Genomic DNA, 11,373 nt, shown 5'->3' on the forward strand with positions numbered 1-11,373 from the left:
AATAAAAATGGGAATTTTGCCTGTATGATTTGGTTGAGGAATGTGTGTTTATGGTTTTTTTTTTCTTTTTTTTTTTTTGGGGTGGGGGGTTGTTGATATGGTCCTCATACCGATCCATAGCAAACTAACAGCCTTATGCCACAATACTATTTCCTGTGCAGCTTGCTAAACATACTGTGACATGCAAAACCAAACCACCAGTCCAAGTCAACTTCTTCACAACCCTAATTTCGAGAGAAATACCTCCATTACCAGCATAAAAGGCGTACAACATCTATTCAGCATCATACCATTGGCTCTCTCTATTTCAACCCTTCCCCATCCATCCACTCCATCACTCTCCAAACAGATAGATATAGTAATTCAATGAGGAAGCCTTGCTGTGATAAGGAAGACATGAATAAAGGAGCTTGGTCCCAGCAAGAGGATCAGATGCTTACAGATTATATCAAGAAACATGGTGAAGGTCATTGGCGAAACATCCCCAAAGCTGCAGGTGTTTTCAATTACTCATTTTTGTCTGTTTGTGTTACAATCTCCAAATAACAAGAAGAACAAAATAGAACAATTTCTCCATCTCTTCTGTCGTTTTTTTTTTTTTTTTAAATATCCCTCCATCTTTGTTAGTCTTGTCTGAACTCCAGAAAGCACCGCTGCAAACAAGATACTAGCAATTCGACTGTTTTTTTTAATGTTTGTATTTAACCATAGAAAAGACAAAATACAGAAAGAGTAAAATGAGAAAACCATTTTTTATTTATGTTTCTCATCCCCAAATATTTGTTCTTTCTTTTGATCAGGCCTGCTTCGTTGCGGCAAAAGTTGTAGGCTGAGATGGATAAACTATCTAAGGCCAGACCTTAAAAGAGGCAACTTCGCTGAAGATGAAGAAGACCTTATCATCAAGCTTCATGCACTCCTAGGCAATCGGTATAAATATGATTTCCCAATATTTTTTTCTTGTTTTACATTTTGCTTCCAAAATTGCACTTAAGATTGAGGTATAATCTCATAATTGTACTTAAGATTTCTTCGGTTACACAAAAGAAAAGGAGTTTTTTAGGATCACAGATTGTTCTGAAATTAGACACTAATACACTATTGAGCTAGATGCATATTGTAGTTTCTACCTAATTCTTTTTACGACAGTAGCATTATACCAATTTTCTCCTTTTCCAAAAATGACACCATAAGACCTGTTGCAAAATATTTGTTTTATGCAATCATTCAACGATATTGAAAGATGAGAATTCGCGAAATCAGGTGGTCATTGATTGCTGGGAGATTGCCAGGACGTACAGACAATGAAGTGAAAAACTATTGGAATTCCCATTTGAGTAAAAAGCTAAAAAGCATGGGAATTGATCCAAAGCACCTTCGTCTGAGTCATTATCTTGCCAGGCATCGCATCCATGGCTTTACGGCAGGTGAAACTTCATCAGCCATAAAAAATTACCAACCCTCTCCTCATGATCAAATAAAATCTTCAGGAATTGCAAGTGATCATCACCAAGTTTCTGATGCCGGAAGTTGTGTAGATGATGATGATTCAAGTACCATATTGCCTGATCTGAACGTGGATATGGCATCTGACTCTTGTCTTCCTTCAGGAGCTGCTACTGAAGAAAAAAAAGCATCGACTTCTCTTCCATCAGAAGATGCAGTTAACGAGAAAACCAAGGATGAACAATATTTAACATCTAGACAACCTGAACAACCTTTATCTCCTACCCTGCCACTTTTTAGATGATTGTTGGCTGAGGAATTGTTGCCTATTTTCTTTTTTGGTTACAGGGCCGAACTCCTGATTATGGAGCAAGCATCTCCGCTTAGACTAACCAAGCCGAACCCCTGTGTTAGGGAACAGGCATCTCCCAGTAAAGAAGCCGTAATTGCAATTCTCATTTGGCTCCCTTTTAGTTGAGTATATGTAAAAACCTATCTATGTTTTGGTGTTTGTCAGTTTAATTGAGAAGAGTTTGGCTATTTTTTCGTTATTAGTATAATTTGATTGCATGACATAATAACATCCGCATACAAAGCAAAACTAGTGGCATATTGTGAGCCAGGGATTTTGGATAGGGGTGCAAAATTGATTTTGAGAAATGACATTCTACTAGCGTAATTTTGAAAAATGATGATTTGCAGTTAGTTAGTTTGGTATCCTTCTTAAGCCCTTCTTGATAGTTAATATCATGTTAACGTGAAAACATTTTAAATCCAGATTTCGGTATGAACGAGTCATTTATGATTACAGGATGATTTTAATAAAATTATAGTAAAAATCAAGTCCATAAAACATATAATAATTTAGAAACTATCCACCCAACAATGGATCAAAGTATGCGTCAAAATTGAATCAACATAGCTACTCACTTCTGTTTCTTCTCTTTCTTACTATCTTGCTGGGGAAAAAGAAAGAAAATGAAACACTATGCTTCATTACCAAATTTTAGAAAACAAACACATTCCAAGTTTCAAGTTGAAAGTACACAAACAAAATAGCGAACCTTCAAATGTTCATTTTACATTTTCATGAAAACTCTTTTTTTGAGGCAATATATAGAATTCTAAGAAGATCATATGTGATACTAAAGCATTTAATGAGAAGTTAAATTTTGTATATCAACTAAAGCAGATTAAAATTTTTTTTGTTAAATTACTACATAGTCCCGTGGTTTCATTGATTACTAGACTATTCAATAACACTTTCAAGTATCCATATAACTCCATGTAGATTTACGTAAAGTGAATAATTGATGAAAAAACATCTATAACCTGTTAGTGAAAATGTCAGTATTGTTCTTAGGTAAGTACTAAATAGGTCGAAATTAACTACTTTACTTAAAATCATGAAGAGATTATGTAGAAATATGTAAAATCACAAGTGTATATCATAATTAATTTTAGCAAGCATTTTTTTGGAATGTGTTTGGGTCAACCAATTTCCGTCCATTTATCACTTTGCATAAAATTACAGGAGAGTTACAAAAAAACTTTGAAGCTTAAGAAGATCATGTGCTAACGTCCAAAATTGTAAAGGGTGAATAATAATTTACCAACATAATTTGGATAAAATTTTAACGTTGTTCATAAGGTAAAATTTAGGAGCATGGGGTCAATGGAATTTTTTTAAAAATTCTTACGGGAGGGTGAAAGAGTGGTTAGCCGGCTCCTTTCATGTTGGCCATACACTTTCATTTGGGAGCAAGTATTTATGTTCGCCAGATATGATAAGAATGAATTTCTAGTTTGTAAACGCCACAACTGAAGTCACGGGAAGCAGCTCCCCGGAACCGACCAAGAAATGAACCTCATGCCCGTCTTTTCAACAGCAAGCAGAAGTCAAGAATGTGAAACCAATCCTAGGAATAGAAAGCATCGTATATATGCAGGAGGAATCCAGGCAAAAGGATGAGAAAAAAAAAAAAAGATAAACCCTAATTGAGGCGAAAAGTTTTGCATGAATTATGTTCAACAATAGATGACTGATCATTTGCATTATGTAGCATGATTTTTTTTTTTTATTACAACGATAACATTTGTATAACTTACTTTAATCTAATTTAAGAAGAGGAAAAAACTAACTAACAGGATTCCGTCAGAAGGAAATCACTTGAAAGTGACAGTCGCAATTAAATGATAAGTATATAATGAGAGGTTAAGACCAAAACTTAAAGTTTTGATGATTACCAACAACTTAAAAGACCGTTGGCATCCGACATGGAACATGGAACTGGAAGAAAATGGTGCCAGTACAGGACATACTACTAGCTTTTTAAGGTTTTCGGCCAGTCCAAAACTATATGTGGTCACTTGAAAAACAGTTACCAATAAGCAAACCTTACATGGTCAGTTGAAGAACAGTTACCAATAAGGTAACCTCGTCTCTTTTTAACTATTCTAACTGTAGCTTAAAGCGACATTGGAATCATCAAAATTTTTCCTACCTAAGATGGTAAAACATCAGGATTCAGGAGCAAACAGCAAAAATATAAAATTACTGTTCAACCTCTGCGATCAAAAAGTTTAAAAGTTCAATATACTCAATAGATGGGTTTTTCTTTGTCACCCTTCAGTTATGACTGCTTTACCAAACATGAGAACTTTTGTTATCAATAGAAAGTGTCCCTTCAAAGAATTAATTCTTCAGTTTCAATCAAATGGATTGATTAATATGCAATGGGTTGAATATTTATTCATGAAAAAGAAAAAAAAAAAAAAGAAGAATGCCAACAGGACTTGACTGTCCTCATCCAGATTCAAGCTCCAGATGGCCTGGCAAATGTATACGTTTGTTGTCTTTTCTTTTGGCTGCTAATACTCTGATCATAGTCGAACAATCTACTAAAGAAAATGATAGGTATGTATATGTGTTATCTATTTTTCGAAGAGAAGCATTAGATGACTTAAGTAATGAAACAAAAGCCTATTTGATCATTTCAAGTGTGAGAACTTGTATTTTTTTTTAATAAATAATTAAATAACCAATTGATTACTTATGATAAACTCAGTCCAAAGCACTAAGAATCATGTTGGGGTTACACATATCGGTACACGTAAAGGAACCAAACTAGAACTAATTCCTGATTGCAGTTTTTTTGAATCATTAAAATGTCATAGGGCTAAAATATGATGTATTAATCATGCATTTAATTTACTTAGAATGTTGTTGTAGTGACCGATCATTATAAGTAGTATGATCCTGAAAAAAAAAAAAAAAGGGTTCTGTAAGTACTTTTCTAATTTTTCTTCTTATAATTCAGCTAAAAAAGTGATTGAAAAAATATAGATGAAAATAAAATCGTGTGTCATGTAGATTATCATTTCCTACTAGTACTATTCTTGTTAAAGTGTTTAATCATATGGGTCCAGTGGTTTCAATTTCAACATCGAATTCCTTATCTTTTACTTTTTTCATTTTAGTTTTTGATTGGCTAAAATAGCTAATATTTGATCCTTCAACTACTAACTGACAGTTGGTCAATTACCTTCTTGAAGTAATCCGTGAAAAGAGCATCAATGTCAAGATATCTTCACCTTCACAGTTCACATTCACCATTCTACCTAAGCTTATTTTGATTCAGTGGCAACTCATGCTCACCAAGCAGTCTTCTAAGCCAAACCATGCAAATGCATGCAAACTGAATTAAATACGAAGCAGACCCCTCAATTAGATACGCCTACCTTATCCACTCAGTTCAAGTGAGTGGACCATATAGTATGATATATATGAGAAGCTCTCACCAGCTAGCAAACTCATGATGTACTTCGATTCTCTTGGTAAGGTGGCAGCTCAAGCAACCCTAGATACTATTGTGATTGCCCTTGCGAACATGTTTGGGTGGGGCATGTGTGTTTGTTTTGGGAGGGTTGATAGGGTCTTTGCACAGATAGCAAATTAGCAGCCAGAAGACCGAAGGAGAGTTGTATAGGCAACCTTGTCCTATGCTACTTTCCATAGATACTCTGGAAAGCAACAGCAAACCACCAGTCCAAGTCAACTTTTTCACAACCCTAATACCAAGAAAAATGGCTCCTTTACTAGTATAAAGTGTACATCGTCTATTAGGCATATCACCTTTTCGATCTATTCCACCCTTCCCTTCCACCAACCACTCGTTCTCCTTAACAAATGCACAAGTCTAGACAGATAGAGTAATACAATGAGGAAGCCTTGCTGTGATAAGGAAGGCATGAATAAACGATCTTGGTCCCCGCAAGAAGATCAGGAGCTCATGGATTATATCAAGAAACATGGTGAAGGTCATTGGCGAAACATACCCAAAGCTACAGGTGTTTTTACGTACTCATTCTTCCATCTAAATGTTTTAATTTATATGAAATAAAAGAACAAGAGAAAGTTCTTTGGGAAGGAACGTGGTTAATCTTGTCTAGACTCCAAAATGCATCATATTGCAGCACAAAATAACATTAACTCAAGTACTCTTTAAGATTTTATTAACCAGCTGAGCAGACAATTGAAACAAAATAAAATGAATCCATATTGATTTATGTTTCTCAACTTTGTTCTTTCTTTTGATCAGGCCTGCTTCGTTGTGGCAAAAGTTGTAGGCTAAGATGGGTAAACTATCTAAGGCCAGACCTTAAAAGAGGAGACTTCGCTGAAGATGAAGAAGACCTTATCATCAGGCTTCATGCCCTCTTAGGCAACCGGTATGAATATGGTTCCACAAAAATTTTTTTTTTTTGAGTAAATTGTCGAGCCGGCCTAAACTATTAGTATTTTTATACACTTTTGGCCCTAAACTATACTGTGCATCATATGAATCCTTAACCAAGTTAATGTGAAAGCTTTTTGGTCATTCTATCAATTTTTGCTATTTCAGCTATAAGAATGGAGGGACAATTCTATTCATCCACAAAAGAAAAAAAAAAAGAAATAAAGATGAAGGTAACAATGAGAAGGTGAGAAAAAAAATTCATACTATGGTTCTTACTGAATCTCATGAAAATTAGGACTAAAGAATAGGAGATTCCTTGAGGAAAAAAATCAAAAATTCATTGTCCTTTCTGAGGTATCACGAAAAAGAAAAGTCAAAAGTTTGTCGTCATCTCTTCTTCTTCTTCTTTTTGGTGGATGGATAGAATTGTCCTTCCATTCCATTAACTCAAGCAGAAAAAAAATTGACAAAAGGACTAAAAACTTTTGCATTAACTTGTTTAAGGGTTAAATTATAGATAATACAGTTTAGGGCCAAAAGTGTACAAAAGTAGTAGTTCAGGGGCTAATTGGGCAATTTACTCTTTTTTTTTTTAATATTTTTTATCTTTTAAAATTTTCTGGTCTAGCTAGGAAACAAGAGTAAACTAGTATATATGAAGCTATAAGCCTATAATTTGCACCTAGCATTTATAATTTTTTTCTGTTACATAAATGAAAAGGGGTTTTGAAGTGTTCATATAATTTAAAAAAAATATTGAGCTATAAGCCTATTATGGATCTGTACCTACTTTTTTCCAGTCATACCAAAATCCCTTGTACAAAATGTTGTATGTGCACTCACTAAACAAAGAAAATTGAAATTTTCGGTAACTCAGGTGGTCATTGATTGCCGGAAGATTGCCAGGCCGCACTGACAATGAAGTGAAAAACTACTGGAATTCCCATTTGAGTAAAAAACTAGCCAGTATGGGGATTGATCCAAAGCATCATCGTCTAAGTCATCATCTTGCCAGGAATCTAATCAATAGCATTGCGGCAGGTGAAACTTCATCAGCCTTAGAACATCACCAACCCTTTCCACTTGATCATGATCAAATAAAATCTTCGAGTGCAAGTGATCATTACCAGGCGTCCGATGCTGGAGATGGCATCAATGACGATGATGATTCAAGTTCCTTATTGCCCGATCTGAATGTGGATATGGCATCCGATTCTTCTCTTCCTTCAGGAACTACGACTGAAGATAAAATGTCTCTTCTTTAAGGAGATCAAATGGAAGAGAATATTAAGTATAATCAGTGTTTAACATTTAGAGAACCTGAACATCGATCCTTTATCTCCCAAACTTCCACTATCTAGATGACCAAAATTGCTAGCTATAATATGAAAGATATAACTATTGTTGGTTGAGTAATTATTGCCTTTATTTTTCTTTTCGAATTATCTGGGAAGGGGTTGCCAAGCCAAATTCCTGTGCTATGAAGCAAACATGTATGCATAAGACCTGTACACTTTCGAGTGATTCCCAGTGGAGTTGAACAAGTTTCACCTCCTATTTTTATCTGAGGTTATTTTCATTATTCAATTGCAAAACATTGCTTCCCTTTTCTTCTCTCTCTTTTAGGTAGTATCTATATGTATGACGAATCCAGGCAAAGAAAAAATAAAACATTAACCATTCTTGGGACGAGCAATTCGTATTATGGACGTGACTTTCGACATAGATTGGTTTTGTAACATTTGCGTTGCAATACATTAGCTACATAATCTTTACCAATGAAACAAACATCTTAGCCTATAGTCATGCATTGACTATAAAACCAGAATGTCATAGCTGCAGGGGCGCTTTTTGTTGCTTGTTTTGGGTCCGAGGGTCCTTGCATTTAGCAAATCTCGTTGAATGGGATTCTTTCAAGGTAAATAGAATTTGATGAAACTTTGAGTTTTCCTAATCTCGAATTTACCGAATGGGAGCTCTATATTGAGTTTGCATTTACCAAATGCGACATTCAAAATCTTAAGAATTTCTTGTAGATGAAAGAGTTACATTATCTGCTATGCCTATGCTGCATATAACTGTGCCAGGAACGTTGTTAGTACAATATATAGAACCAGAGTTTAGAGGTTTTGTGCTATCCTAACTCATCTCATGCCGTCCGTTGAAGGACAGTTACTAAGTAAGCAAACATTGTGTTGTAACCAATTTGCCTGTACGAGAATAGGTGTCAAACTTGAGATCATCTACATCTTTTCAGGATTATAATTAAGATACTCAATATCAGAAAGAATTAGAATTATAAAAAGTAAATTAGTTACCATTGAACACTTGAGATCAAAAAGTTGTAAAAGTACAGTAGATGGGTTATTCTCTGTTACCCTTGTCTTATGACTGCTTTAACAAGCATAAGAAGAACTTTTGTGACTAAATAGAAATGATCATTTAAAGAGCCGAGCCCTTTAATTTTAGGGTATTACTAATAACTGCATTGTGGTTATGCATATTGTTACATAATCTCCTAACATTTTAAAATATCCACGGTAACTAGCACGTAGTTTTATGTAATGTGAAAAAAGGATGAAAGTAGCTCATATTACAACAATTGATCTAGACGCAGTTCAAATATGCATGTGACGAAATTACAATGTCCACTTAACCCTCTCTCCCTAACAATATTCCATAAATATCTACCTAATTTCTCTATGGTTTTGCACTAATATCCACCTAAATATGTCCACATAATTTTCTTATAGTTTCATGCAAAGTTGTTAGACCCTCATACTATTTAGCTTAATACTAGTATTTTAACTAATGACATTATAGAAGTTGGTTTTCATCAAATTTTCACTTTATATAAAATTATAAGAGTTTTGTATGAAAATTTTGAAACGTTGAGAGGGTCATGTAGTAATGTGTGAAACCACATAAAGGTTACAAGTTAACTGCCCTTAATTTCAATAAAATACATTGATCAATGCGTCCACTGGTTTGGCTATTTAGACGTGAAAAAGTTAGGAAAAAAAAATGTCAAGAAGTATGTTTTCTCATCCACGTTCAGTGTACTGGCAAATACATATACATTTGTTTTCATTTGGCAAAGCCATTTGCTTCTGTGATGGTCGATTAACCACTAAAGAAAATGATAGTCACGTATTTAGATGGTAAAGCGGCATTAGATGATTTAACAAATGGCACGAAAGCCTTTTCTTTTCTTTTACTTTCTCCATCTCACGTGAGAATATGTAATTTTCGCATAATTAGTCATTAGACAATGTGATTTCTTTTGTTCTAATTAAAGCACTAAGAGTCATTTTGGGGAACTTTCGTTTCGAGTCATATAAAGGAACTATTGCAGTTAATGAGTCATTTGAATGTCAGAAGGGCTAACGTATGATGTTATTTTTCTTTTTCTTTTTCATGTAAATTATAACTTTTACTAATAAGCATGAAATAGTCACAAGAAGCAAAACTGCTGCACAAGTAGTATACGAACTCTAAGAACTAGACAAAAAGTGAACTATACAAAAAAGCTTCATGGAAAATCCCGAATCCACAGAAAACTCCTAGTTTTCCCGAGTCCATTGATTTCTTGTCGAGTTAGCTACATGATGGGACAGTTCCCACAATTTCATGAACTAACAAATCAGCAGTACAATTAAACCTTATGCTGGAAAATTCCAAGATTAACGTATGATGGATTAATCATGTTTCCATTAGAATTAACGTTGTTGTAGTGACTGTCAGTGAGATCATCATGAAAGTGCTTTTTTTTTTTAGGTTACGTTTGATAAAATTGAAATATGAATTTGTTAAGTTACTAAATTATTAAGTACTAAAATCTTAATATTTGAGCCTATTTTGCATTAAGTGATAAATGAACAGCTTATCACTTATTATTTTGAGTAATTTTTACCTGAACAATTTAAAACCATTTAATTAATTAAGACGTTCTATTTTTTGTTATCAAACATACATAAACATATTAAAATCTCAATCCATTGAATTTAAGTGGTGAATTGGACTATTTTTTCATGTTCCACCCTACTTCAGTAATCGAACAGTAAAGTCCCTATTAGCTAGTAGTCTTGATTCCAACATTGGATTCTTTGTCCTTTTTAATTATTTCATATTCAACTTTGATTGGCCCAAATTTGTAATATTTGATCCGTCAAGTTAACAATTGTTTGATAACTTTCTTGTGTAATTCAAGAAAAAAACTATCAATACATGAAGTAGCTTCACACCCATCTTTCTCACTAGAATTATTTTGGTTCAGTGACAGCTCATGCTCACCAAGCAGTCTTTCGCAGCCAAACCATGCAGATGCATGCAGAATTCAAGAACGAAGCAGCCTTTCTCAATCAGATACGCCTACCCTATCCACTCAGTTCAAGTACATGGACCGCATATTTTTGTGAGACTATCACCAGCCAGCCAACTGATTGGATGAACATCTTGCGAGAAGTTTTTGAGCATTATGATGAAATTGTTTCTTGTTCTTTAAATTTATGTTTTTTTTTGGGGTCTACTGTTTTACTAAGGTATCTAATGGCACGGGTTCAGCCCAAAATTATCACGAAATTAACCTTAACTTTTAATTTGAGTATTTAGTCATGAATATCTAATTAAGCTGTTTCAGACTTGAATTACTATAGCCATGTTCCGTAGCAAAAATTTACTGGAGTATTTACACCAGAAATCCTTAAACTTAGCTTTAGATCACATTAAACTTAACTTTAGATCACATTAACTTGTGGTCCTTGTACCTCTTTAATTCGTGCATCTAATCCTCAGTGCTTTATTACATTTCCAAAGAAGATTTTTAATTCTTCAACTACAATCTAGAAATCTAGGTGCCAAAAAGTATTTAATGTTACTTGTTACACGAACAATAATTTTGTAAATTAATCTTTACTACATTTGACAGTGTATACAATAACGAGTTTGGATACATTTCACGTTAGTTCGATCTGAGTTTGAATTCTGAATTTTACACATGCAACATATGTGCAAATCAACTAATGTATATGTTGTCAGTATACAAAAAAAAAATTATTTATTTTTGGGCACAATGCCAGTAGAAATCAGGTCAAGCCTTGCACCAAAAAGACTAGATGGTTTATTTTTATATGAGAAAAGGAAAATGAAATTAGCGTTGCATTTTTTTCTTTGCAAGAAATGCCATTCT

General features: G+C 34.0%; 2 protein-coding genes across 2 annotated transcripts; both read left to right on the forward strand.

The window, feature by feature from the left end:
• The first annotated feature begins 257 nt into the window (after nucleotides 1-257).
• Nucleotides 258-1,986, forward strand: LOC113718870 (transcription factor MYB3-like). Its single transcript, XM_027243795.2, has 3 exons — nucleotides 258-496; nucleotides 801-930; nucleotides 1,264-1,986. Exons 1-3 carry the CDS (start codon nucleotides 367-369, stop codon nucleotides 1,748-1,750), a joined length of 747 nt encoding a protein of 248 aa, XP_027099596.1. The 5' UTR covers nucleotides 258-366; the 3' UTR covers nucleotides 1,751-1,986.
• A 3,583-nt stretch (nucleotides 1,987-5,569) lies between these two features.
• Nucleotides 5,570-7,780, forward strand: LOC113718795 (transcription factor MYB3). Its single transcript, XM_027243709.2, has 3 exons — nucleotides 5,570-5,796; nucleotides 6,048-6,177; nucleotides 7,063-7,780. Exons 1-3 carry the CDS (start codon nucleotides 5,667-5,669, stop codon nucleotides 7,448-7,450), a joined length of 648 nt encoding a protein of 215 aa, XP_027099510.1. The 5' UTR covers nucleotides 5,570-5,666; the 3' UTR covers nucleotides 7,451-7,780.
• Nucleotides 7,781-11,373: the final 3,593 nt, after the last annotated feature.

Source organism: Coffea arabica, chromosome 11e (genome assembly GCF_036785885.1).
Source record: "Coffea arabica cultivar ET-39 chromosome 11e, Coffea Arabica ET-39 HiFi, whole genome shotgun sequence".
In the NCBI taxonomy this organism is placed as follows: Eukaryota; Viridiplantae; Streptophyta; class Magnoliopsida; order Gentianales; family Rubiaceae; genus Coffea; species Coffea arabica.